Raw genomic sequence first — 27,040 nt, 5'->3', positions numbered from 1 at the left:
GTGTCTCTTCACACTCCCCGTTGTTCCATAAGGTGTAATTATCCATCCAGATTGTCAGACCCTGGTGGCTTGTCACTGTTGATAGACAACAATACTTTTTTTACCTCTTCCAAACTGACTTTACGGAATTCAAAAGTACAATTCTTGTCTTTCATAATTTGGTCAGATATACTTGGATGTGTAGTATCAGTATTTGCTGCTGGCATGTCACACCTAAGTTTGCTTATCTTGCCAATGAAAAAGTCATTAAAGTAGTTGGCAATATCAGCTGGTTTTGGGATGAATGAGCCATCTGATTCAATGAATGATGGAGCTGAGTTTGCCTTTTTTCCCAATATTTCATTTAAGGTGCTCCAAAGCTTTTTACTATGATTCTTTATATCATTTATTTTTGTTTCATAGTGTAGTTTTATTTTGTTTAGTCGGGATTTCTTAATTTGCAATACGTTTGCCAATCAGTTGGGCTGCCATACCTTTTGCCTCATCCCTCTCACCCATACCATTTTTAAATTCCTCAGCAATCCACAGGGATTTAACAGTTTTTACAGTCATTTACTTAACTATAATCATCCTTCTGAAAATCAGACTTTTTAAATCTAGACTATGGCAAGTCTGAGACTATTTTAAACCATGTCTGAGAAAAGCCATTTCAGTTAGTTCAGTTTAAAAGTGCAATTTATTCTAGGACTAGGCTTAATCTGTGTCCATAGAGTTTACTAGATGAATGAAGTGATGAATCATTCAGACCAGCCTTACTGAACTTTCGTAATTACATTTATGCAGTGAGAAGTTCTTCAGGGATGTGTAATGTCAGAATTCAACATAGCAATAGACTGGGTCATAACTTAAGGTCTAATATCTGAAGATAATTCATCGCTAGACCCTGGTTTTACCATGACTAACAGATTTCCTCTTCTTCTCCTCTTCTTCATCTTTAATGTTGACATTCAGCTCCAGTGTTTATAGCATCCACAGGTACACCTCCAATTATGCCAATTAGCCTATCAGAAGCTTCTAAAGCCATGACATCATTTTCTGGAATTTTCCAAGCTGTTTAAAGACACAGTCAATTTAATGTATGTAAACTTCTGACCCACTGGAATTGTGATACAGTGAATTATAAGGGAAATAATCTGTCTGTAAACAATTGTTGAAAAATGTACTTGTGTCATGCACAAAATAGATGTCCTAACCGACTTGCCAAAACTATAGTTTGTTTACAAGAAATGTGTGGAGTGGTTGAAAAACGAGTTTTAATGACTCCAACCTAAGTGTATGTAAACTTCCGACTTCAACTGTACATATACATTTAAATTAGTTTGAATGACATAAATTAAACCAAAACATATTTTCTGTATAGATAACCCATAGGTTGAGCAGCACAAACAAATCTAGAATATTTATTTTTCATGAGCAGATCAATCAAGTTCAATGCAGTTATCCAAATACATTCATCACCAATGACTAAAATAACAAATCAAGTTTTAGAAGACAATTTAATAAACATGTGGTCTTTTCAAAGTATGTATATCATTAAGCAAAAGTTTCTGAGGGAGAGATTTAAATGTACACCATTGTTACCTGGCGGAAAATGGGGGAGGGTTTATGATTTGTTAAATTAAATTCATGGGAGGGTCATGTAATTTGTAATCAATTAAATGTCTCATTGCTCAGGGTTTGAGAATTAGTTGCATATTATAGTATCTCATGATGCCCCTCATCCCTGATTCTCTGCTTGGTCCGCAATATCAAGCTAAGTTCTGAACAAACAGAGTAGAAACGCAGATGGACAACTAGTAAAAGCACAAACCAGCTTTATTAAACCCACTGGATGCTTCAGCTGCAAATACAACATACAAGTCACATAAGCATATATTTATACCTTCCAACTAGGTGGAGTCACCACTCACAACTTCCAAGATAAACAATCAGTCTCTGTTCCTCTTACTTATTACATTGTCATGGCCCTGCCTGAGTCCAGAGCAGCGTGAGCGGAGAGGTGTGTGAGATAGGACTGTGGTTAGTGTCGTTGGGGTGGGCCCCTGCCGCCCTCCTCCCAGAGGTTTCTTCTCTCTTCAACTGTTGTCCTCATCTCGATGTTGAGTTCCACCTCTCTCCTTGCCCTAGTTACATAGAAACTAACTTATCAGGAACTGAGACTAGCCTGTTGTTCTTAACCTCCATCCTTAGAAATATTAATACACAGCAAGAACAAAACGTGTCTGGACAGACACCTTCTGTACTCGCCTCACAGTAACTTTCCTATACAAAGTTCAATAAAGTAGTTAGAATCCAACATGATCCATAGCCTATACTATAGGCAGAGGCTATACCAAGACCATGCACGGAGAAGCACAGTGCAAAGTTATATTTCTAAGAAAATGGACTTCCTTCCCTAGTTTTTGCGCTGCTGGGATGGTGTATATAAAACTAGGATAAACTGCAATGGATAGGCGTTCCCAATCCAGGCTGCATAACATCCGGCCGTGATTGATAGTCCCATAGGGTGGCACACAATTAGCCCAGCGTTGTCCGGGTTTGGCCGGGGTAGGTCGTCATTTTAAATAAGAATTTGTTCTTAAGTGCCTTGGTCAAGGGCACGTCGACAGATTTTTCACTTTTGTTTTCACTGGCCCAACGCTCTAACCGCTAGGCTACCTGCCACTCTTACATAGATGTGCAGGGCTCAATCATGTTGATGGCTCAATGATGTTGATGGCTCTCGATTGCATGAATCTGTAACAACAACAGTGTATTAGCTAATGTGGCCATTACATCTAGCGCATGCTAGCTAACTCACTTATATAGCAATACCATACATTGCCTCTAGAGCATGCTAGCTAACTCACTTATACAGCAGTAACATACATTACACCTAGAGCATGCTAGCTAACTCACTTATACAGCAATAACATACATTACATCTAGAGCATGCTAGCTAACTCACTTATACAGCAATAACATACATTACACCTAGAGCATGCTAGTTTACTCACTAATAGAGCAATAACATACATTACACCTAGAGCATGCTAGTTTACTCACTAATAGAGCAATAACACACATTACACCTAGAGCATGCTAGCTGACTCACTTATACAGCAATAACATACATTACAAATAGAGCATGCTAGCTGACTCACTTATACAGCAATAACATACATTACACCTAGAGCATGCTCGCTAACTCATTTATAGAGCAATAACATATTACCTTTATAGCATTTAAAAAATAATAATTTTACATTTTAAAAAAGCATGCTAGCTAACTCACTTATAGAGCAATAACATATTACATGTATCATGCTAGCTAACTCACTTATAGAGCAATAACATATTACATGTATCATGCTAGCTAACTCACTTATACAGCAATAACATACATTACAAAGAGAGCATGCTAGCTAACTCACTTATACAGTGATACCATACATTGCCTCTATAGCATGCTATTTAACTGACTTGCCTAGTTAAATAAAACAAATAAAAATGTAAGCATGAGCCCCGGCCTGCCCTGTTCTTGCTGAGGTAAACCCTTTGTGCTACCTACCAATAACTGTGCTGTGTACGGTGGCACTTTCTTAAAACTGCATTGTTGGTTATGGGCTTGTAAGTAAGCATTTCACTGTAATGTCTACACCTGTTGTATTCAGCAGATTTGACAAATAACATTTGATTTGATTTCAGGAGGTGTGAGGCTGTAAAAAATTAAAATAATCTGTGGCGCGGACTAGGCCGACTGATGTCCTGTTCAGTTTGAGAGGGAGAACCTGAAGACGAGGACAACTAGAGCTACGACTATAATTGATTTGAATTAAAGCAATATGTTTCATTGCATATAATGAAACTATTTCTTTGGAGTTATTGACCTCACAATAAGCCATATTAGAGTAATTTCCATAACTTACATTACTATGAAGCGGGAGCTGTGGAGATGGACAGAGCACGGGTCCTGAAAGTAGACTAATTCCACAAGGTCTAATTCATTTAAACGGTCTTCAAATGAAAATGACTTTAGGCTACTAACAATGAGCGCTTTGTGTTGGAGAATATTTCTTCCTATTTAAGAAAAAAAGAGGTAGGCCTGTACCTGTTTGACAGATGAAATTATAGTAAACTATCCATATATTTTGTCAGCAAATTCCTTCAATCACCATTAGGGTTGAATATTTTCCTGGTATTTTACAAATGTCCCATCCAGAGAATAAATCACTTTTCTTTCGGGTAACCCGGTACTTCCCACGAAACCAGACATGTCATTCAAAAGCATATACATTTCTGAATTTGATTAGAGCTTTGTGCCATTATCCAATGCATAGCCTATAAAATACAGTGCATTCGGAAAGTATAAAGACCCCTTGAATTTGTCCACATTTTCTTATTTTACAGCCTTATTCTAAAATGGGTTAAATCGTTTTTTTTCTTCACTCTCATCAATCTAGACACAATACCCCATAATGACAAAGCAAAAAAGGTTTTAAGAATAAATAAATAAATCAATTTACATAAATATTCAGACCCTTTACTCAGTACATTGTTGAAGCATCTTTGGCAGCGATTACAGCCTTGAGTCTTCTTGGGTATGACACTACAAGCTTGGTACGCCTGTATTTCGGGAGTTTCTCCCATTCTTCTCTGCAGATCCTCTCAAGCTCTGTCAGGTTTGATGGGAAGCGTTGCTGCACAGCTATTTTCAAGTCTTTCCAGAGATGTTCGATCGGGTTCAAGACCGGCTCTTGCTGGGCCACTGAGGAACATTCAGAGACTTGTCCTGAAATCACTCCTGTGTTGTCTTGGCTGTGTGCTTAGGGTTGTTGTCCTGTTGGAAGGTGAACCTTCGCCCCCAGTCTGAGATCCTGAGCACTCTGGAGCAGATTTACATCAAGGATCTCTCTGTACTCTCTCTGTGCTCCGTTCATCTTTCCTTCAATCCTGACTAGTCTCTCAGTCCCTGCCGTTGAAAAACATCCCCCACAGCATGATGCCGCCACCACCATGCTTCATCATAGGGAGGTGCCAGATTTCCTCCAGACGTGAAGCTTGGCATTCAGGCCAAAGAGTTCAATCTTGGTTTCATCAGACAAGAGAATATTGTTTCTCATGGTCTGAGAGTCTTTAGGTGCCTTTTGGCAAACTCCAAGCAGGCTGTTATGTGCCTTTGTCTTTGGAGGTGTAGCTTCTGTGATTTGTGGAGTTCTGCTGAGATGGTTGTCCTTCTGGGAGATTCTCCCATCTCCACAGAGGAACTCTGGAGCTCTGTCAGAGTGACCATTGGGTTCTTGGTCACCACCGAGACCTAGGCCCTTCTCCCCTGATTGCTTAGTTTGGCAGGATGGCCAGCTCTAGGAAGAGACGTGGTGGTCCCAAACTTCTTCCATTTAAATATGATGGCGGCTACTGTGTTCTTGGGGACCTTCAATGCTGCAGACATGTTTTGGTACCCTTTCCCAGATCTGTACCTCAACACAATCCTGTCTCTGAGCTCTATGGACAATTCCTTCGACCTCATGGCTTGGTTTTTGCTCTGACATGCACGGTCAACTGTGGGACCTTATATAGTGTCTTTCCAAATCATGCCCAATCAATTGAATTTAGCACAGGTGGACTACAATCAAGTTGTAAAAACATCTCAAGGATTATCAATGGAAACAGGATGTACATGAGCTCAATTTCGAGTCTCACAGCAAATATTCTGAATACTTATGTAAATAAGATATCTGTTGTTAATTTGTAAGAAATGTGCAAAAATTTCTAAAAACCTGTTGTTTTTTCTTTGTCATTATGGGGTATTGCGTGTAGATTGATAAAGAAAATGTTTTATTTAATCAATTTTAGAATAAAGTTGTAACATAACAAAATGTGGAAAAAGGGAAGTGGTCTGAAAACTTTCCGACATTTGTTGACGTCAGATACTTCAGTTGTAACTGGTTCTGTTAAACAACATTTTTACTGTTGATAGTAAACTTTAGCACGGTTCCAAACTTAGACTATGCTAAAGCCATTGTACACGAGAGGGCGTGCAAAACAACTTTTTTAGCATGGTAGTCCTGCGGTTAAAAGTGTCTGTGTTCTTTTGCCAATCTTAATCTTTTATTTTTATTGGCCAGTCTGAGATATGGCTTTTTCTTTGCAACTCTGCCTAGAAGGCCAGCATCCCGGAGTAGCCTCCTCACTGTTGATGTTGAGACTGGTGTTTTGCAGGTACTATTTAATGAATTGCCAGTTGAGGACTTGTGAGGCATCTGTTTCTCAAACTAGACACTCTAATGTACTTGTCCTCTTGCTCAGTTATGCACCAGGGCCTACCACTCTTTCTATTTTGGTTAGAGCCAGTTTGCACTGTTCTCTGAAGGGAGTAGTACACCGTTTTGTACGACATCTTCAGTTTCTTGGCAATTTCTCGCATGGAATAGCCTTAATTTCTCAGAACAAGAATAGACTGACGAGTTTCAGAAGAAAGTTATTTGTTTCCGTCCATTTTGAGCATGCAATCGAACCCACAAATGTTGATGCTCCAGATACTCAACTAGTCTAATGAAGGCCAGTTTTATTGCTTCTTTAATCAGGACAACAGTTTTCAGCTGTGCTAACATAATTGCAAAAGGGTTTTCTAATGATCAATTAGCCTTTTACAATGATAAACTTGGATTAGCTAACACAATGTGCCATTGGAACACAGGAGTGATGGTTGCTGATAATGGGCCTCTGTACGCCTATGTAGATATTCCCTTAAAAATCTGCCTTTTCCAGCTGTAATAGTCATTTACAACATTAATAATGTCTACACTGTATTTCTGATAAATTTTATGTTATTTAAATGGGCAAAAAAATTGCTTTTCTTTCGATAACAAGGACATTTTTAAGTGACCTTTTGAACGATAGTGTATGTGTGCCACAATTATTGACACCCCTTCATTCAATACCTTGTGCAACCTTCCTTTGCCAAGATAACAGCTCTAAGTCTTCTCCTATAATAGGTAATGAGGTTGGAGAACAGATGGCAAGGGATCTGAGACCATTCCTCCATACAGAATCTGTCCAGATCCTTCAGATTCCGAGGCCCACACTTGTGGATTCTCCTCATCAGCTCATCCCACAGGTTTTCTATGGGGTTCAGGTCAGGTGACTGGGATGGCCATGACAAAACCTTGATTCTTTGGTCAGTGAACCATTTTTTGTGTTGATTTTGCTTTGGATCATTGTCCTCATTGTCCTGCTGGAAGACCCAACCACGGCCCATTTAAGCTTCCTAGCAGATGCAGTCCGGTTTAGATTTAATATCTGCTGGTACTTGATGGAGTCCATGATACCATGTATCCTAACAAGTGGTTCAGGGCCTTTGGAAGAAAAACAGCCCCGCAACAAAGATCCACCACCATACTTCACAGTGGGGATGAGTTACTTTTCTGCATGGCTATCTTTCTGTCTACACCAAACCGACCTCTGGTGTTTGTTTCCAAAAAGCTCTATTTTGGTCTCATCTGACCATAGAACCCGGTCCCATTGAACGTTCCAGTAACGTTTGGCAAACTGTAGGCGCTTCAGTTTGTTGTTTGATGACAGCAAAGGCGTTTTTATGGCAACCCACCCAAACAAATTGTGGTTATGTAGGTCGCGTCTGATTGTAGTTTTGGAGACTTTCTGACCCCAAGACCCAACTAACGTCTGCAATTTTCCAGCTGTGATCCTTGGAGATTTTTTGGCCACTCGAACCATCCTCCTCACTGTGCGTGGGGTCAATATAGACACACGTCCTCTTCCAGGCCCATTGTTAACATCTCCGGTAACTTTAAACTTCTTAGTTATTGCCCTGATAGTGGAAATGGGCATTTTCAACCATTGAGCTATTTTCTTATAGCCATTTCCTGACTTGTGCAGCTCAACAACCTTTTATCGCACATCATCACTGTATTCTGTGGTCTTTGCCATAGTGATGGATGACTATGGGAACTTGGCCTGTGTGTCACCATATATTTATACCCCAGTGAAACAGGAAGTCATGGCTTACCACTTAAGTGTTCCTAATCACTCAGGTGAACTTAAGAACATAAAATATGAATGGGAATATACTTCAGTTAGATTTTACTCATAATAATTTCTAGGGGTGCCAATAATTGTGGCACACATGTTTTGAAGAAAAACATTTATTTCACATGTATTTTTTTCAATCATTTTACTTTAATTAAAGGTTAGATTTTGGTGATTATTTTTAATGAAACACCAAGAGGATAAACAGCAAAGACATTTTTTTCACAGCCCGTTTTGCTCATATTTACCAAGGGTCACAATTTTAGTGGAGGGACCTGTATGTTCACCCCTACCCTTATCCACGGTGTTCTGCGAATCCACAACCTTCTGGCTACTTTGCCATGTAACGCTTACAAAATGATGAACAGTTTCTAAAACTGCATATCTAAGGCTCTGGTCCGTTCTAGGAGTGAGGGTAAACAGGCATGTTCTCTGCAATCCACTTTATATTTAAATTATTATTTTGGGTATAGGGGAGGGTAGCTTGTTTTGTTTTTTTCAAGTGTTCAGGGAGGGTCGGGTAAAAATATATTTAACTGAAGGGAGGGCCATCCATTTCCATTTCAGAGAGATATGATTTTCTCCAGGTATCCCTTATTATAAATACCTTACAGACCCTTAGTAGTCAAAAAATATGTATCCACCCAAACAAAAGGTGAAAACTGATCCTCACACCATCTCTATCTGATACATGTTGTGTCTACTAACTCATTCCCACAGAAAACTGATCATCACATCATCTCTATCTGATACATGTTGTGTCTACTAACTCATTCCCACAGAAAACTGATCATCACACCATCTCTATCTGATACATGTTGTGTCTACTAACTCATTCCCACAGAAAACTGCAGAGGGAAGCAGTACCACACAGTCAACCATCAGACTCCGTTGGTTCAACAAGAGAAACCGCAGAGGGTATTCAACCCTAAGGACAAATCCAAGGTCATCTCAATATCTTTACAGTAGAAGCTAACAAAACACACCAAAACTGACAAGGTGCACACTGATTAGTAAAGAGAGGCTAACATTCTATAATTCTCCCTTTCCTCTACACAGTTCACACAGTGAGAAACAATAGGATCCAATTCACTGTTACCACTTACTTTATGACATGAGAATTAAGTGATGGACTTTAATCTTAGCTGGTCTGAGAGAACTGATGAAGCTTCTCTCCTGTATGTATACGTTGGTGTTTCTTTAAGCTGCTGTGTTGAGAGAAATTTTTCCCACAGTCAGAGCAGGAGTAAGGCTTCTCTCCTGTATGTATACGCTGGTGACATGTTAAGGTATATAATTGGGTGAAACAATTCCCACAGTCAGAGCAGAAGTGAGGCTTTTCTCCTGCATGTAAACATTGGTGTTTTTTTAAGTTGCTCTGTTGAGAGAAACTCTTCCCACATTCAGCACAGGAGTAAGGCTTTTCTCCTGTGTGCGTTCTCTGGTGAACTGTTACCTCAGATGATGTTTTGAAGCATTTTCCACAGTCAGAGCAGAAGTAAGGCTTCTCTCCTGTGTGTGTTCTCTGGTGAACTGTTAGCTCAGATGATGTTGTGAAGCATTTTCCACAGTCAGAGCAGAAGTAAGGCTTTTCTCCTGTGTGTATACGTTGGTGTTTCTTTAAGCTGCTGTATTGGGAGAAATTTTGACCACAGTCGGTGCAGGAGTAAGGCTTCTCTCCTGTATGTATTCGCTTGTGACTATTTAACTTATCCAATTGGGAAAAACTCTTTTCACAGTCTGAGCAGGAGTAAGGCTTTTCTCCTGTATGTGAACGTTGGTGTCTTTTTAAGTTACTCTGTTGAGAGAAACTCTTCCCACAGTCAGAGCAGGAGTAAGGCTTTTCTCCTGTATGTATACGTTCATGTTTGATTAAGGTATCCAATAGGGAGAAATTCTTCCCACAGTCAGAGCAGAAGTAAGGATTCTCTCCTGTGTGTGTTCTCCGGTGAACTGTTAGCTCATATGATGTTGTGAAGCATTTTCCACAGTCAGAGCAAGAGTAAGGCTTCTCTCCTGTGTGTATATGTTGGTGGTTTTTTAAGTTTCTCCGTTGAGAGAATCTGCACCCACAGTCAGAGCAGGAGTAAGGCTTCTCTCCAGTGTGCACGCTCTGATGAACTGTCAGAGCCCCTGATGTTCTAAAGCTCTTCCCACAGTCAGAACAGGAGTAAGGCTTCTCTCCCGTATGAATACGCTGGTGTGTTTGTAAGCTTCCCAGTTGAGAGAAACTCTTCCCACAGTCAGAGCAGGAGTAAGGCTTCTCTCCTGTGTGCATACGCTGGTGAGATTTTAAGGTATTAAATTGGGCGAAACAATTCCCACAGTCAGAGCAGAAGTAAGACTTTTCTCCTGTATGTATTAGCTGGTGCCTATTTAACTTATCCAATCGGGAGAAACTCTTTTCACAGTCGGAGCAGGAGTAAGGCTTCTCTCCTGTGTGCACTCTCTGATGAACTGTCAGAGCCCTTGATGTTGTGAAAGTCTTTCCACAGTCAGAGCAGGAGAAAGACTTCAATCCCATGTGCCATGTCTGATGAACTGTCAGAGCCCTTGATGTTGTGAAACTCTTCCCACAGTCAGTGCAGGAATACAGACTCTCTCCTGTGTGTATTTTTAGGTGTATTTTTAGCTTCGATAGAATTGGGAAAATCTCCTCACAATGTGGGCAGTGGTGAGACCTCTTAGCTCTGTGATCTTCCTGCTGCTTTCTGGATGTAGAGAATGTCTCAACGTCACCTGTGTGAACAGCATCAGGAGAAAAAAAGTCAAGTTTTTGTGACATACGCAGAATTGGCAAAACATTACGAACACCTGCTCATTCCATGACATAGACTGACCAGGTGCAAGCTTTGATCCCTTATTGATATCACTTGTTAAATCCGCTTTAAATCAGTGTAGATGAAGGGGAGGAGACAGGTTAAATAAGGATTTTTAAGCCTTGATACAGGTGAGACATGGATTGTGTATGTGTGCTATTCAGAGGGTGAATGGGCAAGACAAAAGATTTAAGTGCCTTTGAATGGGGTATGGTAGTATGTGCCAGGCGCACCGGTTTGTGTCAAGACCTCCAATGCTGCTGGGTTGACGCTGAACAGTTTAACTTATGTATCAAGAATGGTCCACCACCCAAAGGACATCCAACCAACTTAACACAACTGTGGGAAGCATTTGAGTCAACATGGGCCAGCCTCCCTGTGCAATGCTTTCGACACCTTGTAGTGTCCATTATGGCTGTCCCCAACAACAACAAAAATATGTGGTTGACAAAGAGTAGTCTGTTCTTTCAACTTATCGATTGGTCAAAAATGTTGAAACATGTATTTCTCCAGTGCATTCGGAAATTATTCAGACCCCTAGACTTTTTCCACATTTTGTTAAGTTACAGCCTTATTCTAAAATGGATTACATTGTTTGTTATTTCTCATCAATCTACACATATTACCCTATAATGACAAAGCAAAACTGTTTTTTAGAAATGTATAAATAATAAAAAACAGAAATATCACATTTACATAAGTATTCAGACTAGGGATGCACGATATATCGGTGAACATATCGGAATCTGTCGATACTTGCTAAAAATGCCAACATCGGTAGGCCTGATGTCTAGTTTAACGCCAATGTTAAAAACCAATGTCAAAGCTACCGTGCAAACCTACGTAATGACACCACGTCAAATGAAGCTACACCTAGCCTTCCCTGTAGCTCAGTTGGTAGAGCATGGTGTTTGCAACGCCAGGGTTGTGTGTTCGATTCCCACGGGGGCCAGTACGAAAAAAAAAAAAACATGTATGAAATTAAATGTATGCATTCACTACTGTAAGTCGCTCTGGATAAGAACGTCTGCTAAATGACTAAAATGTAAAAACAAATGTAAAAATGTACATGTGCGACATCGCATTCCTAACCTAGCCCACACAATGTCTGTGGATCGAGCGGTCGAGCAGTCATTTGAAAGAGTAAGACAATTTCAGTGAGACAACTCAAAGGCGAAATCCAAGCTAAGATAATGGAATTCATTGCCTTGACAATCAACCGTTCTCTGTCGTGGGTGATGTTGGCTTTCACCTACCGGTCGAGCACTACTGTTGCACTACCGGAGTTACACAGTAATAGAGTCACTGCTTCTCGACATACATACTATGGAATGCTGTTTGGGTCTTTGCGTGTCAAAAAAGATACAGTAGCGCTGTACAAAAAAGTCTGCAAACACCGGCCGCGAAAGATGTGTTTATTACTGCGTTGGTGATAAAGCATAATTTGTTCGACCGCAACTTCTGGGGTAGCTTGGTACCGAGTTAGCGCCAATACAACCAGCCTGAAAACAATGACCAGTAGAAACTGCAGTCATTTTCATTAATCTTAACAATGATTTAGGAATCCTTGTGAGTAAGTATTAGCTAGGTTATCACTTGTGGCTCGCCTATTAAATTGAACTTCAGTTCATGAAAATAAATAGCTAGCCAGCTACTTAACCCTGTTGCCCAAAGCTAACGTTATAAGCAGCCAGTTAGCTTCATCTGGCTAGTGAGACTCGACCGGACTGGGTTATGTGTTGTGAATAAGGATTAGGCACAATAGTGGAATTTGCGGTTTGCCTACAAAATAAAATGTCATTGACAGTGATGCAAATTAATACAAATAGTAGAATTATGCCAAACCTTTATTTTGAAGGCTAACCGCAAAATCCACTATTGTGGCTAATCCTTATTGTGGCTAACTACACATAGATGGGTCCGACCACCATTAATCAAATAAGAACAGTCTTATAAATTAGGGTTATTTTAGATGACACCTAGCTATATAGTTAGCTAGCTAACTTTAGCTACTAAAACAAATGTCGTTTTGCTATGTTTTGGGGGAAGAACATTGTTTGCATCCATGAGCTAGCTGGCTTTTTTTTCCTCTTCTGACCAGCACTGTACCTGCGCGAGACAACTTTACCAGCATCATAGCATAGCAATGAATCGTTGTGACATATGAAATACGAGTGATAGCGTAATCAATGTGTAATAACTACGTAAAAAATATATGAATGCGTAAAATTATTGTGACGTGCAGTCATATTCAGGTCCTGATTGGTCAACAAGCTTATTTGACACGTCAAATAGTGTTATTTGACATGTATCTTTTTTGACACGCAAAGACCCAAACGGCGTTTCATAGAAATCCTGGTTGAGAATGAAACAACTGAACAACGAAACAGCAAGTAAGTAAAATAAATAGGTTTTGATTATGTTTTACTGGTAATGGGGATATACTTAAATGCCAACAAAATAACTTTTTGGCCAGTGTGTGTGTGTGTGTGTAACCTTTATTTAACTAGGCAAGTCAGTTAAGAACAAATTCTTATTTACAATGACTGCCCAGACGACACCAGGCCAATTGTGTGCAGCCGGATGTGATACAGCCTGGATTCAAACCAGGGGATGTTGTTAAGACTCTTGCACTGAGATGCAGTGCCTTAGACCGCTGCGTCCGTGTGTGTGTGTTAACTATTTAACTGTACTAGAATGTTTAAAAGGCCACAAAAAATGTAAATATTGGTTATCGGTATCTTTTTTATGGGCAAGGAAAATATATGATAACAGTATCGGCCAAAAATGTCATATCGGTGCATCACTAATTCAGACGCTTAACTCAGTACTTTGTTGAAGCACCTTTGACAGCTATTACAGCCTCGAGTCTTCTTCGGTATGACGCTACAAGCTTGGTACACCTGTATTTGGGGAGTTTCTCCCATTCTTCTCTGCAGATCCTCCCAAGCTCTGTCAGGTTGGACAGCTATTTTCAGGTCTCTCCAGAGATGTTCGATCGGGTTGAAATCCGTGCTCTGTCTGGGCAACTCAAGGACATTGAGAGACTTGTCCTGAAGCCACTCCTGTGTTGTCTTAACTGTATGCTTAGGGTCGTTGTCCTGTTGGAAGGTGAACCTTCACCCCAGTCTGAGGTCCTGAGCAGGTTTTCACCAAGGAGCTCTCTGTTCTTTACTCTGTTTGTCTTTCCATCGATCCTGACTAGTCTCCCAGTCCATGGTACAGAAAACAGCCCTACAGCATGATGCTGCCACCACCATGCTTCACCGTAAGGATGGTGCCAGGTTTCCTCCAGATGTGACGCTTGGCATTCAGGCCAAAGACTTCAATATTGGTAACATCAGACCAGAGAATCTTGTTTCGCATGGTCTGAGAGTCTTTAGGTGCCTTTCGGCCAACTCCAAGACGGATTTCATGCCTTTAACTGAGGAGAGGCTTTGGTTTTTGCTCTGACATACACTGTTAACTGTGGGACCTTGCATAGACATGTGCCTACTCAATTGAATTTACCACAGGTGGACTCCAATCAAGTTGTAGAAACATATCAAGAATGATCAACGGAAACAATGTATCTGAGCTCAATTTCGAGTCTCATATCAAAGGGTCTGAATAGTTATGTAAATAAGGTATTTCTGTTTTTAAATTAGCATAAATGTCTTAACCTGTTTTCGCTTTGTCCTTGTGGGTTATTGTGTATAGACTGATGAGGCTTTTTATTTATTTATTTAATCAATTTTAGAATAAGGCTGTAATGTAACAAAATGTGTAAAAAGTCAAGGGGTCTGAATACTTTCCGAATGCACTGACACATCTGTTGTGTTTTAATCAAATCAACCATATGCACTGAGCGTTTCTGATGGTTTAAGTGCACTGTTTGATGAAATAATTAAGACACACAAATGACTAGAGGGAGTCCAACCACAAGTGATTTGATCGTGCCTGGCTGGGCTCAGACTTTTTATTTATTTTTATAAACAGTGAGTGACTGTGACTAGCACCCATTGTCTCACTCTCCTCCCTGCTGCACCGACCACCACAGAACATCAACAGTGTTTATCGCGCTGTCCGTGTTGCTGAAGCTGCAACATAATTACACCCATTTCTGACAGAAAATTTCTGTTACCGAAATCCCTCATTTGTTTAGGAAAAGCATTCCCTATTCCCTCAATCCTTACTCTATTTATGAGAGATATGTATGCATCGCATGCACATGACCAATAGGGCCTAACCTATAGCATATCATAATCACATAAACAAACTCAGAACATCATAACAGCAAAATTGATGAGGAGGACGTTGTCATGACGTTGCCCTCTTTGGACACAGCGAGCACCATCCCCCTACCTCTGCACCATCCCCCTCTCTCTCTCTCTCTCCTACACCCAGGCTGCTGTGGTCAGAGAGGTCATAAATTCCTGGAGGAGATTCTTACTCATGGCCAGACAGTATAGAGAGAGAGTGAGTTTCATAGAGAGAACAAATGAATTTCTTCCACAGCACAGAACGTGAGAACTGAACAATATTCATGTTCTGGAGAATGTATACACGGTCGGGGAAGAATCCAGCTACAAACTGGTCCGTTTGGTACAATTTTGTGAAACTCATGAGAGACAATACAGCCCCATTACCATAACCCTGTTTATACAAGAGTCTCAGTTATGAGGCTTACATCTAATTGTTGTATAAAATGAATGAGTAAAGATTAAACTATTTGTTAAATGATGTAATGTGATTTTAGACTGTTTAATGAAGGAAACTCCAATTCCCTTTGGAGTTGAACTAAATCAGAGGACCGCCCCCTGAGCACAGGCAGGACCCGGCGTCATGGGACAGCCCTTTTCTATGTTCCGAATAAAACCCCCACCTGGGTTTTCCCATTTCAGACTAGCTTACCTCGACACCCACGAGAGGGCTAAGGTTGTAGACCAGTACCTCATCACAGAGGGCTAAGGTTTGAGTAGAGACCATGCATTTCTCAACTATACCACGTGGTTAAACTCTTTGACTATATAACCGACAGAATAAGAACAAATCTTTGATACTAATTACTAGTCTGCAGCTAGGAATTCGGTATCATTGAACGCGAAGACCGACAACCGCCGAAACATCTATTCTATAACAACTTTGCTGAATGTTACTCTGCACTATCCATTCTAACTACGGCAGAGAGAGAGAGGGTGGACAAACTCTCCAACAGAAACAAACTTTCCAACAGAGATCAGGACGACACACTGAGCGTAAATATATATATTGATTGCAATTATTCCCGAATGAGTGATTAGCATTTCAATTGTTATAATTATCGACTTTGTAGTGTCTTATCTGTCGACCCCCACTTCCCTTTTGCCCACCAAGCCGCGATACCGGTTTATCCCGCTAGGGAAACTCCACTATAATTTCCTTGTAACTATATCTACTGTTTGTTTATGCATTTCTGTGATTACTTAGTTAGTAAATAAATAATTTAAGACAATTGATGTATGGATGACTCATAGTGAAGACTGGGTTCGTGCAGATAACCAACAATTTACGACGTTTGGAGTGAGACTAACGTGAGGTAAAGAATAATCCATTAATTCGAAGACTAATTGATCAGATATTAAAATAATATCAAAATAATAATATATACAGTTACATGATTAATTACTTTAATCGCGTAATAATAATTCCAGAGAGTTATTTGATAAAAATAAGTCTTCAGTTTTAATGATGCCAAAGACACGACAAAGTGACAAACTCGAAACTGGAGAATGTTTACTGGTTGCTCAGGAGGTAAAGGGGAAGTCAGATGTATGGAATACATGTGACTAGTTGTGGAAAAAACTGGAGATCAAGACAAATGAGGTAAGGAGCAAACACTGTCGGCATATTATGCGAGCCAAACAGGTGCTGTTGGATTACAATATCCTTTTTCTGACCGTTTGCAGCAATGTAAACAACACAAAATAAATTATAAGCGGATCGGAGAGTCTGTTGTAAAAAAATTAAATGTTATGCCTTTATTACAGCAAAGCCTAAAAACAGTCACATTCGTGAAAGCAATTTCCGAAATGGAACGGTTTATTTATTGTTTACGCTAATTATTCAAGTGTTGATTTTTTTATTTATTTTAAAACTCAATATTAAAATGTTTTGAACTCTCAGTGTACAGTTGAAGTCGGAAGTTCACATACAATTAGGTTGGAGTCATTAAAACTCGTTTTTCAACCACTCCACAAATTTCTTGTAAACAAACTATAGTTTTGGAAAGTCGGTTAGGACATCCACTTTGTGCGTGACACAAGTCATTTTTCTAACAATTGTTTACAGACAGATTATTTCACTTATAATTCACTGTATCACAATTCCAGTGGGTCAGAAGTTTACATACATTAAGTTGACTGTGCCTTTAAACAGCTTGGAAAATTTCAGAAAATTATGTCATGACTTTAGAAGCTTCTGGTAGGCTAATTGACATAATTTGAGTCAATTGGAGGTGTACCTGTGGATGTATTTCAAGGCCTACCTGCAAACTCAGTGCCTCTTTGCTTGACATCATGGGAAAATCAAAAGAAATCAGCCAAGACCTTAGAAAAAAAATTGTAGACCTCCACAAGTCTGGATCATCCTTGGGAGCAATTTCCAAACGCCTGAAGGTACCATGTTCATCTGTTAATACAATAGTACACAAGTATAAACACCAGGGGACCACGCAGCCGTCATACTGCTCAGGAAGGAACGCGTTCTGTCTCCTAGAGATGAACGTACTTTGGTGCGAAAATAACAAATCAATCCTAGAACAACAGCAAAGGACCTTGTGAGGATGCTGGAGGAAACAGGTACAAAAGTATCTATATCCACAGTAAAACGAGTCCTATATTGACATAACCTGAAAGGCCGCTCAGTAAGGAAGAAGCCACTGCTCCAAAACCGCCATAAAAAAGCCAGACTATTGTTTGCAATTACACATGGGGATAAAGATCGTACTTTTTGGAAAAATGTCCTCTGGTCTGATAAAACAAAAATGGAACTGTTTGGCCATAATGACCATCGTTATGTTTGGAGGAAAATGGGGGAGGCTTGCAAGCCGAAGAACATCATCCCAACCGTGAAGCACGGGGGTGGCAGCATCATGTTGTGGGGGTAATTTGCTGCAGGAGGGACTCGTGCACTTCACAAAATAGATGGCATCATGAGGATGGAAAATTATGTGCATATATTGAAGCAACATCTCAAGACATCAGTCAGGAAGTTAAAGCTTGGTCGCAAATGGGTCTTCCAAATGGACAATGACCCCAAGCATACTTCCAAAGTTGTGGCAAAATGGCTTAAGGACAACAAAGTCAAGGTATTGGAGTGGCCATCACAAAGCCCTGACCTCAATCCTATAGAAAATGTGTGGGCAGAACTGAAAAAGCATGTGCGAGCAAGGCCTACAAACCTGACTCAGTTACACCAGCTCTGTCAGGAGGAATGGGCCAAAATTCACCCTACTTATTGTGGGAAGCTTGTGGAAGGCTGACCCAAGTTAAACAATGTAAAGGCAATGCTACCAAATACTAATTGAGTGTATGTAAACTTCTGACCCACTGGGAATGTGATGAAATAAATAAAATCTGAAATAAATAATTCGCTCTACTATTATTCTGACATTTCACATTCTTAAAATAAAGTGGTGATCCTAACTGACCTAAGACAGGGAATTCTTACTAGGATTAAATGTCAGGAATTGTGAAAAACGGAGTTTATATGTATTTGGCTAAGGTGTATGTAAACTTCCAACTTCAACTGTACATATCAATCAAATGTATTTTAAGAAGCCCTTTTTACATCAGCAGTTGTCACAAAGTGCTTTACAGGAACCCAGCCTAAGACCCCAAAGAGCAAGCAATGCAGATATAGAAACACGGTGGCTAAGAAAAACTCCCTAGAATGGAGGAACCTAGGAAAAAACCTTGCGAGGAAAAAGGCTCCAAGGGTGACCTTATACAAATATTAACATTTTTTTAAATCAAATAAATAGTTTCAACGATATTGAACAACCATCCCGTGGCATTTTCCAAATACCCTGGTATACAGTATACCACCCAAGCCTAGTAACTACAGACTCATTTCATACAACTTCAAAACACTGTCAGTTTGTCTTCTTCACTTCTTTAGTCTACTCTCTGATCACTCCAGATAGACCAGTTGTTCAGGGATGTGTGATGTTGAATTACAGAATTCAACCTAGCAACAGATTGGGTCATAACTTGTGGAGGTCTAACTTATGAAGATAACTTATAGACAGAACCTGCTCTTACCATGACTAACAGATTTCCCAATCTTCTCCTCCTCTTCTTCATCTTTAATGTTGACATTCAGCTCCAGTGTTTGACTGCAGTCTTCCAGCTTCACTGATGTCATCTCTGGATGCTGCAGTGCAAACTTGTCTCCACTGTCACAATCAGGACCCAGTGACTGTAGGTTTGGACTCAGTGTGGAAGGAGAGAGGCAGGCTGGGTTTGTCCTCACTGTTGATGTTACCGGCCTCAGACAATCTGAGTCGGCCTGTAGTAATAAAGAGAAACGGACACAAAAGGTTATTGACTTGACAGTTCTTGCGCTTTCTCTATTCTCTAAAAATACATTAGATTTATTCTCTTGGCTTCTAACTTGAAATATCCTTATTCATATTAACATATTATAATTGGGTGTATGCAAATGTACTGAGGGAGAAAGGGGAGTGCAGATAGTTTACATTCTCAGAACATGTTATGGTTAAATCTCATGTATCCTATGGAGAGGAGAAAGAAGGGCAACGGTCTGGTTTCAGTCACTGATAAGGTTGTATAGCCGTGGATTAGGGAGGAGTGAGGAATGTGGGCCGAGGTCAGGTCAGATGAAGGAACACTCCTATGACATACACACATAGGAGGCAGGGCCATGACTACACCAATGAGAAGAACAACTTAAGTTCCTGCCTAGCAACAGAGATGTATTGTCTGTCTAGATGGGGAAGGAGTTTGTGTAAACATGTCTGTCTTATGTAGCTGTTTGACCCAGTGAGTGAATACATTTGGTTGGAGCTTTGACTAGTTGTCTGTTAGGTTCTAAATAAACAGATTAAAAGACTAACATTTCTTATTCACTTATCTAATTTCAATAGATCAGGCAGCTAAACATTGACAACAAAACTTTTATTCATTTACATTAGACAAAGTTCACACTTTAAATGACAAAGTAAGTGCATGTAACCTATAGTAGATTTTAAAATGAATATAAATGCATAACTGACTCAAAAGACATTTAGAACAAGGTTGCAGTTTGTTTTAGGCAGCACTATGTACTATTTTACTGAATAACCTTGTTTTCACTGTATATTTTCACTCTCAAAAACCAAATCGTCAGTGGTGGAAAAATAACTCAAGTTTCATACTTGAGTAAAAGTAAATGCTATACATCAAATTCCTTATATTAAAGCAACAATGTGTAACTTTTTGGGCAACCCGACCAAATGCACAATTGTGAGTAATAGATCTTTCAGTCTCATTGAAAGCAAGTCTAAGAACCGGTAGATACGTTCTTTGTGCGCCATTCCTGTGCTTTCCATTCTTAAGTTTAGTTTTGGAGTCTTTTACTTTCGGTCTTGTACTGTACACCAGCGTCAAACAACTGACTATACATTATTTTTGGTTATGGAAAATATATTTCACAGCGGTTTAGATGGTACAATGATTCTCCACACAAAGACTGCTTGTTTTGCCACAAACTGAAATTAGATGAACTATTCACATTTTTGCAACCAGGAAAAGGAGGGATTTCTTCATAGCGCAACTCTAAGCAAACCAGATGGCATGATTTTCCTTTTTTATTTTTTTTATTTACGGAAAGCCGGGGGCACACTCCAACACTCAGGTTTCATTGAAAAATGCATTTGTGTTTAGTGAGTGTTTATGGTGTTTAATGGGTCTGCCAGATCAGAGGCAGTAGGGATGACAATGCGTGAATTGGACGATATTGCTGTTTAGCAGTATGGGGGCCACGAAAAAAACATCAACAAAGGCAGCACAAAAACACCCAAATTCGTCCTTTTAGAAACTGCATAGTATAGTGATCCAGGTCTTTAGATGTTGTACGCATGAAATTGTGTCATTCCGAACTTTATCCGCAACTTCATATTCCATTTTGTTTTGCAACTCGAGCAATAACTCTGTCCATTTTAGATGTAATAAAGGAAACACTTTGAATAAATGAGGGATACAAAGTATATTGAAAGCATGAAGTGCTTCCACACAGGAAGTTCCAGACACTTGTAGAATCTATGCCAAGGCGCATTGAAGCTGTTCTGGCATCACATCTGGAGGAAACCTGGCACCATCCCTACGGTGAAGCATGGTGGTGGCAGCATCATGCTGTGGGCATATTTTTCAGCAGCAGGGACTGGGGGACTAGTCAGGATCAAGGAAAAGATTAACGATGCAAAGTACAGAGAGATCCTTGATGAAAACCTGTTCCAGAGCGCTCTGGACCTCAGATTAGGGAGAAGGTTCTCATTCCAACAGGACAACGACCCTAAGCACACAGCCAACACAACGCAGGAGTGGCTTCGGGGCAAGTCTCAATGTCCTTGAGTGGCCAAAGCAGAGCCCAGATTTGAACCCGATCGAACATCTCTGGAGAGGCCTGAAAACAGCTGTGCAGTGCTCTCCATCCAACCTGACAATGCATGAGAGGATCTGCAGAGAACAATGGGAGAAATCCCCAAATACAGGTGTGCCAAGCTTGTAGCGTCATACCCAAGAAGACTCGAGGCTGTAATCGTTGCCAAAGGTGCTTCAACAAAGTACTGAGTACAGGGTCTGAATATTTATGTAAATAAGGTATCTGTTTTTTGTTTGTTTTTAAATAAATTGGCTAAAATAAAAAATAAACTGTTTTTGCTTTGTCATTATGGGGTATTGTGTGTAGATTGCATTTTTTTCCTCATAAATTTCATCCATTTTAGAATACAGATGTAACGTGATAAAATGTGGAAAAAGTCAAGGGGTCTGAATACTTTCCGAATGCACTGTAGTACGCTAATGTTACCTAGCTGGCCTGGCGCATTGTTGCCCATGAAAGCCTAGTGAGCAAGCATTTTAGCCAGGTAGCCTAGGACAACAAAAACTTAAAGCGTGTTCTATATGACAGAGTTATAGACCATTTAAGCAACATGAAAGAGGAGGATAGCATTGACGTTTCTCTACAAGTAGGGTGAGTCAACATGTGTTTTCTACTTGCACACACACACACACATAAATCAGTGCCATGGACAGCCACATCATAGTTAGCTGACGTTGATTGGACTAAAATGTAATTGGTATCTTTTACCAAAAAGACTAAGCATAAATGATTAGATGTTGAAGTTGAAATGGTGCTGGAATAGTGGAGGCAGCTCCTGTGTTCTTTGTGACTTGCTCTAACTCTCCATGGTTCTACATCAATAGCTGTTTAGTAGTCGGAAAATGTCGGAAACATTACCTTGCTTGACCATGCTGTAGGTTTGTTACATGCAATATGTTTTGTAGACTTCACTGGACAGATGTTGCTCTCCGGTTCTGTTATTAAAAATGTGTGGTTGAATTTATTCTGCCACTGAGTCTTATTGTCTAGGCCTGAGGCCTATATATCACAGTGGCAAGGCATATAACAGGTTATAGCGCAAACAATGCAATCATTACATAGGTTATAATATGTTTTGGGCTTCCACAGTGATTTTACTAATAACATGTATTTCTATTCTGATTTCAGATTATCAAGCCTTACAAAATAATGGTGACAGAACATCCTACATTTTTCTCAATAATCATTAGAACGTTGTGTAAATGGCAGTTATTTAGGAGAAAAACACAGATTTTCGTCTAAGATACAAATTTTCACAGGTGTTTTTCTTGACTGACTACAATTTGATTGATGTGGTGTTTTTACTGTGTTATATCATGGAACACAGACAGAGTTGGCGCCGCCATTTTACATGCTCGTGAGACTTTTTTTTAAACAAAAAAACAATAACATCTCAATTAAATTGATTCTTTATTAAATTACCTTGAAATAACGTACAGAACATTCAAAAAGACAAACCCCAAATCTTCTAGCTATGTGACATGTAAAATATTTGTTCGCGTTCTTCTCTCACTCGGTTTTTGACACAAAAACAACACATAACAACCTTTGTTACGGATTTGTTACCTAGCATGTTATGACATGTTCTTTCGATATTAGAAAGTGCAAACGTGCAAAGACATACCTGTAGTAATACATACAAAGGTTATCGTCTTGACAGCACAGTTCTAACGCTTTTGTTATTCTGAAGAATGGTCCACGCCTACCCGGAACTTCTTCTTCTTCTCCTCCTCTGGAATTGAACGTTGGTTGGCATCGAAAATGTTGCATCACCGCCCCCAACTGGATTATAATATAAACCCGTTATACTTTGTCTTACAAAATGGAAAAAACATAAAATAAATGTTCTATACCCCCTAAAAATACCCTTCCAACTAACTCTACACTCATTTAAAACCCACTACCCCATTCCACTACTGTGATCCTATCTGCCCCTGCACCTTGCCAATGGCCTCGGAGGGCGGGACACCACCCATCAACACACCCTGTACTCTTCTGGAATCAAATCAAATCAGATCTCGTATAGCCAAATACTTCTCTGCTGCTGCCATCACAACATCTATATTCTGTGATTTACGTTCCATCTCTGCAGTACAGTTGATAATCATTACTATGAACGCTAAGAAGTCAACCTTACTGAAGCATATGACTTGCTGGCCTATCCCTCTGTGCTGGCACAGATCCTCTCAGGATCCCTCCCCCTTGACCCATCCTCCTCTAATTTCTTCACTGCTTCAGCATACCACACCCCCCTGCACTACTCTAACCACACCCCCCTGCACTACTCTAACCACACCCCCCAGCACTACTCTGACCACACCGCCCTGCACTACTCTGACCACACCCCCCTGCACTACTCTAACCACACCCCCCTGCACTACTCTGACCACACCCCCCTGCACTACTCTGACCACACCCCCCTGCACTACTCTGACCACATCCCCCTGCACTACTCTAACCACACCCCCCTGCACTACTCTGACCACACCCCCCTGCACTACTCTGACCACATCCCCCTGCACTACTCTAACCACACCCCCCTGCACTACTCTAACCACACCCCCCTGCACTACTCTGACCACACCCCCCTGCACTACTCTAACCACACCCCCCTGCACTACTCTAACCACACCCCCCTGCACTACTCTGACCACACCCCCTGCACTACTCTAACTGCACTGCACTACTCTGACCACACCCCCTGCACTACTCTGACCACACCCCCCTGCACTACTCTAACTACACCCCTTGCTCTACTCTGACCACACCCCCTGCACTACTCTAACCACACCCCCTGCACTACACTGACCACACCCCCTGCACTACACTAACCACACCCCCTGCACTACTCTGACCACACCCGCTGCACTACTCTGACCACACCCCCTGCACTACTCTAACCACACCCCCTGCACTACACTGACCACACCCCCTGCACTACACTAACCACACCCCTTACACTACTCTGACCACACCCCCTGCAGTACTCTAACCACACCCCCCTATACTACTCTAACCACACTCCCCTGCACTACTCTGACCACACCCCCTGCAGTACTCTAACCACACTCCCATGCACTACTCTAACCACACCCCCATGCACTACTCTGACCACACCCCCTGCACTACTCTAACCACACCCCCCTGCACTACTCTGACCACACCCCCCTGCACTGTTCTGACCACACCCCCTGCACTACTCTGACCACAGCCCGTGCACTACTCTGACCACACCCCCTGCACTACTCTAACCACACCCCCTGCACTACTCTAACCACACCCCCTGCACTACTCTAACCACACCCCTTGCACTACTCTGACCACACCCCCTGCAGTACTCTAACCACACCCCCCTGCACTACTCTAACCACACTCCCCTGCACTACTCTGACCAAATTAACCTCAACCTGCCTCTCTCCCACCAGACACTTCTGATCCCCAGCCCCATGGGCACCCGTACAATTAAAACACAGTACTTCTTCCCCCGATACTACTAAACTATACAATTATGCCCAATCATGCCCCTTCTGCACACTTATCACACCTCTTATCATTCATCATATGTATCTACCACAACCTACTGTGTTTTTTTGGTATTTTATTAAAGAGAGATAATACATAGTGTTAAATGGTCTATCTCCACATTCTTTATTGTTATCATGTTTTTTTTAAGTAGTTGTATTACAGTTAACTTTGATGACCACTATGTAAAAAAAATTATTGCTGTAAAAATGTCTGGTAGACTTTTTTAGAGATGTCTGCACTAATAGATCTCTACTCCATTGTCATCAACATGACCATAATATGCCAGCTACACCATTGGAAAACAGTGGTTTACTGTATATTACAGTGAATTTTTTGTTATTTTATTTCACATTAATTTGGGGCTGTGTTATGCACTATATACACTTTATGTAGTTGTATGATTAATATTTGATGTTTACGACAGTATGACAATCATAATGAAATTATAATTAAACATTGTAATTTAAGTGTACTTTTTTAATCAACCCCAGTTGTTACGCGGAGTGGAACAGGGGAACCCAAGAGTAGGCTAAGACCAGGAAACTGGGATGAAGGAACCAAGGTATTTATTGAAACCCAGGGGGAAGATGGAGTGCAGGCCAGGGGAAGCTCAGGTGGGTTGCAGGGAACGAGGAGCGGAGGCTAAGGCTGGAGCGAGAGGGGTTGGGACAGGGTAAGCAGGTCCGGAGGGGAATCCAAGGGACTAGTAGAGAGGGGAGTCCAGGACAGAGTAGCAGGATGACGAGACGTGGAACCGCAGACATGGACCAGAGTCAGAGCGGGCAGAACTGTAGCGGAGAGGAAAACAGCGTCAGGCAAGGAAAACAGGCACAACAGGATCTAACAGTAACGAATGGCTAAAAGCGTAGACTGACTGAGCAGAGATTACGAGAGAGCGAGAGAGAGAGAGAAGGTACTGGGGGAAAAAAGCATGATCAATATTTCAAATAAATTATCAACACAGTAATAAGTTTGGTAAATGGCTAGAAAAACGAATTCATAATAAAATATCCAATCTAGAGGTATAACTACATTGTTCCTTTTGATGGTGGTAAATTGTTATTATTAGTATTATTAACATAATATTAAATAATTCCACCTTTCCAAATGATTGCCTACTCCTCTACGTATAACACCAGAATTGACATCCACTGGAGAAATAATAAACAGTACATAAATGACTGAATATGTGAAGGATATTTTCTTTTGAGTATTGGCGAAGTGCGACACTTTCTGAAAATGGTATTTCCGGAACACCTTCCAGAATCATCCAAATCAAATCAAATCAAATTTATTTATATAGCCCTTCGTATATCAGCTGAAATCTCAAAGTGCTGTACAGAAACCCAGCCTAAAACCCCAAACAGCAAGCAATGCATGTGAAAGAAGCACGGTGGCTAGGAAAAACTCCCTAGGAAAAACTCCCTAGAAAGGCCAAAAACCTAGGAAGAAACCTAGAGAGGAACCAGGCTATGAGGGGTGGCCAGTCCTCTTCTGGCTGTGCCGGGTGGATATTATAACAGAACATGGTCAAGATGTTAAAATGTTCATAAATGACCAGCATGGTCAAATAATAATAATCAGAGTAGTTGTCGAGGGTACAACAAGCACGTCCGGTGAACAGGTCAGGGTTCCGTAGCCGCAGGCAGAACAGTTGAAACTGGAGCAGCAGCATGGCCAGGTGGACTGGGGACAGCAAGGAGTCATCATGCCAGGTAGTCCCGAGGCATGGTCCTAGGGCTCAGGTCCTCCGAGAGAAAGAAAGAAAGAGAGAATTAGAGAGAGCATATTTAAATTCACACAGGACACCGGATAAGACAAGAGAATTCTCCAGATGTAACAGACTGACCCTAGCCCCCCGACACATAAACTACTGCAGCATAAATACTGGAGGCTGAGACAGGAGGGATCAGAAGACACTGTGGCCCCATCCGATGATACCCCCGGACAGGGCCATTGTTTTAACCCCTAACATGATACCATTTTAAACACTATAAACTAAAAAAGCAATAAATATTAAACACAGGATGAAAGACTCTTCTTAA

At 40.8% G+C, this 27,040-nt stretch overlaps 1 protein-coding gene across 5 annotated transcripts; it reads right to left on the bottom strand.

The window, feature by feature from the left end:
* Nucleotides 1-18: 18 nt before the first annotated feature.
* Nucleotides 19-23,347, bottom strand: LOC115180900 (gastrula zinc finger protein XlCGF26.1). Of its 5 annotated transcripts, XM_029743053.1 has the most exons (4): nt 23,095-23,347; nt 19,130-19,376; nt 9,135-10,767; nt 1,789-2,736 (listed from the first exon to the last, which is right to left on the bottom strand). In XM_029743053.1, the coding sequence occupies exons 2-3, from the start codon at nt 19,230-19,232 to the stop codon at nt 9,170-9,172; spliced, it is 1,701 nt and encodes a 566-aa protein (XP_029598913.1). In that variant the 5' UTR covers nt 19,233-19,376; nt 23,095-23,347; the 3' UTR covers nt 1,789-2,736; nt 9,135-9,169. The 5 variants fall into 5 exon arrangements, 3 of the variants coding, with proteins under 3 accessions (XP_029598913.1, XP_029598912.1, XP_029598914.1); XR_003873177.1 differs by lacking the exons at nt 1,789-2,736; nt 9,135-10,767 and adding an exon at nt 19-75 and having other exon boundaries at nt 23,095-23,316; XR_003873176.1 differs by lacking the exon at nt 9,135-10,767 and having other exon boundaries at nt 23,095-23,315.
* Between the last annotated feature and the right edge of the window lie 3,693 nt (nt 23,348-27,040).

This window comes from Salmo trutta, unplaced genomic scaffold (genome assembly GCF_901001165.1).
Source record: "Salmo trutta unplaced genomic scaffold, fSalTru1.1, whole genome shotgun sequence".
Classification (NCBI taxonomy): domain Eukaryota; kingdom Metazoa; phylum Chordata; class Actinopteri; order Salmoniformes; family Salmonidae; genus Salmo; species Salmo trutta.
Note: the sequence above shows the minus strand (reverse complement) of the source record. Positions and strands in the feature narration are given on the sequence as shown.

Excerpts from the sequence above, each read along its gene's own strand:
- LOC115180900 (XM_029743053.1), bottom strand. The coding sequence starts at position 19,232 with ATGACATCAGTGAAGCTGGAAGACTGCAGTCAAACACTGGAGCTGAAT. Across the intron at positions 10,768-19,129 it reads TGGGAAATCTGTTAGTCATG|GTGACGTTGAGACATTCTCT; the intron begins GTAAGAGCAGGT and ends CTGTTCACACAG.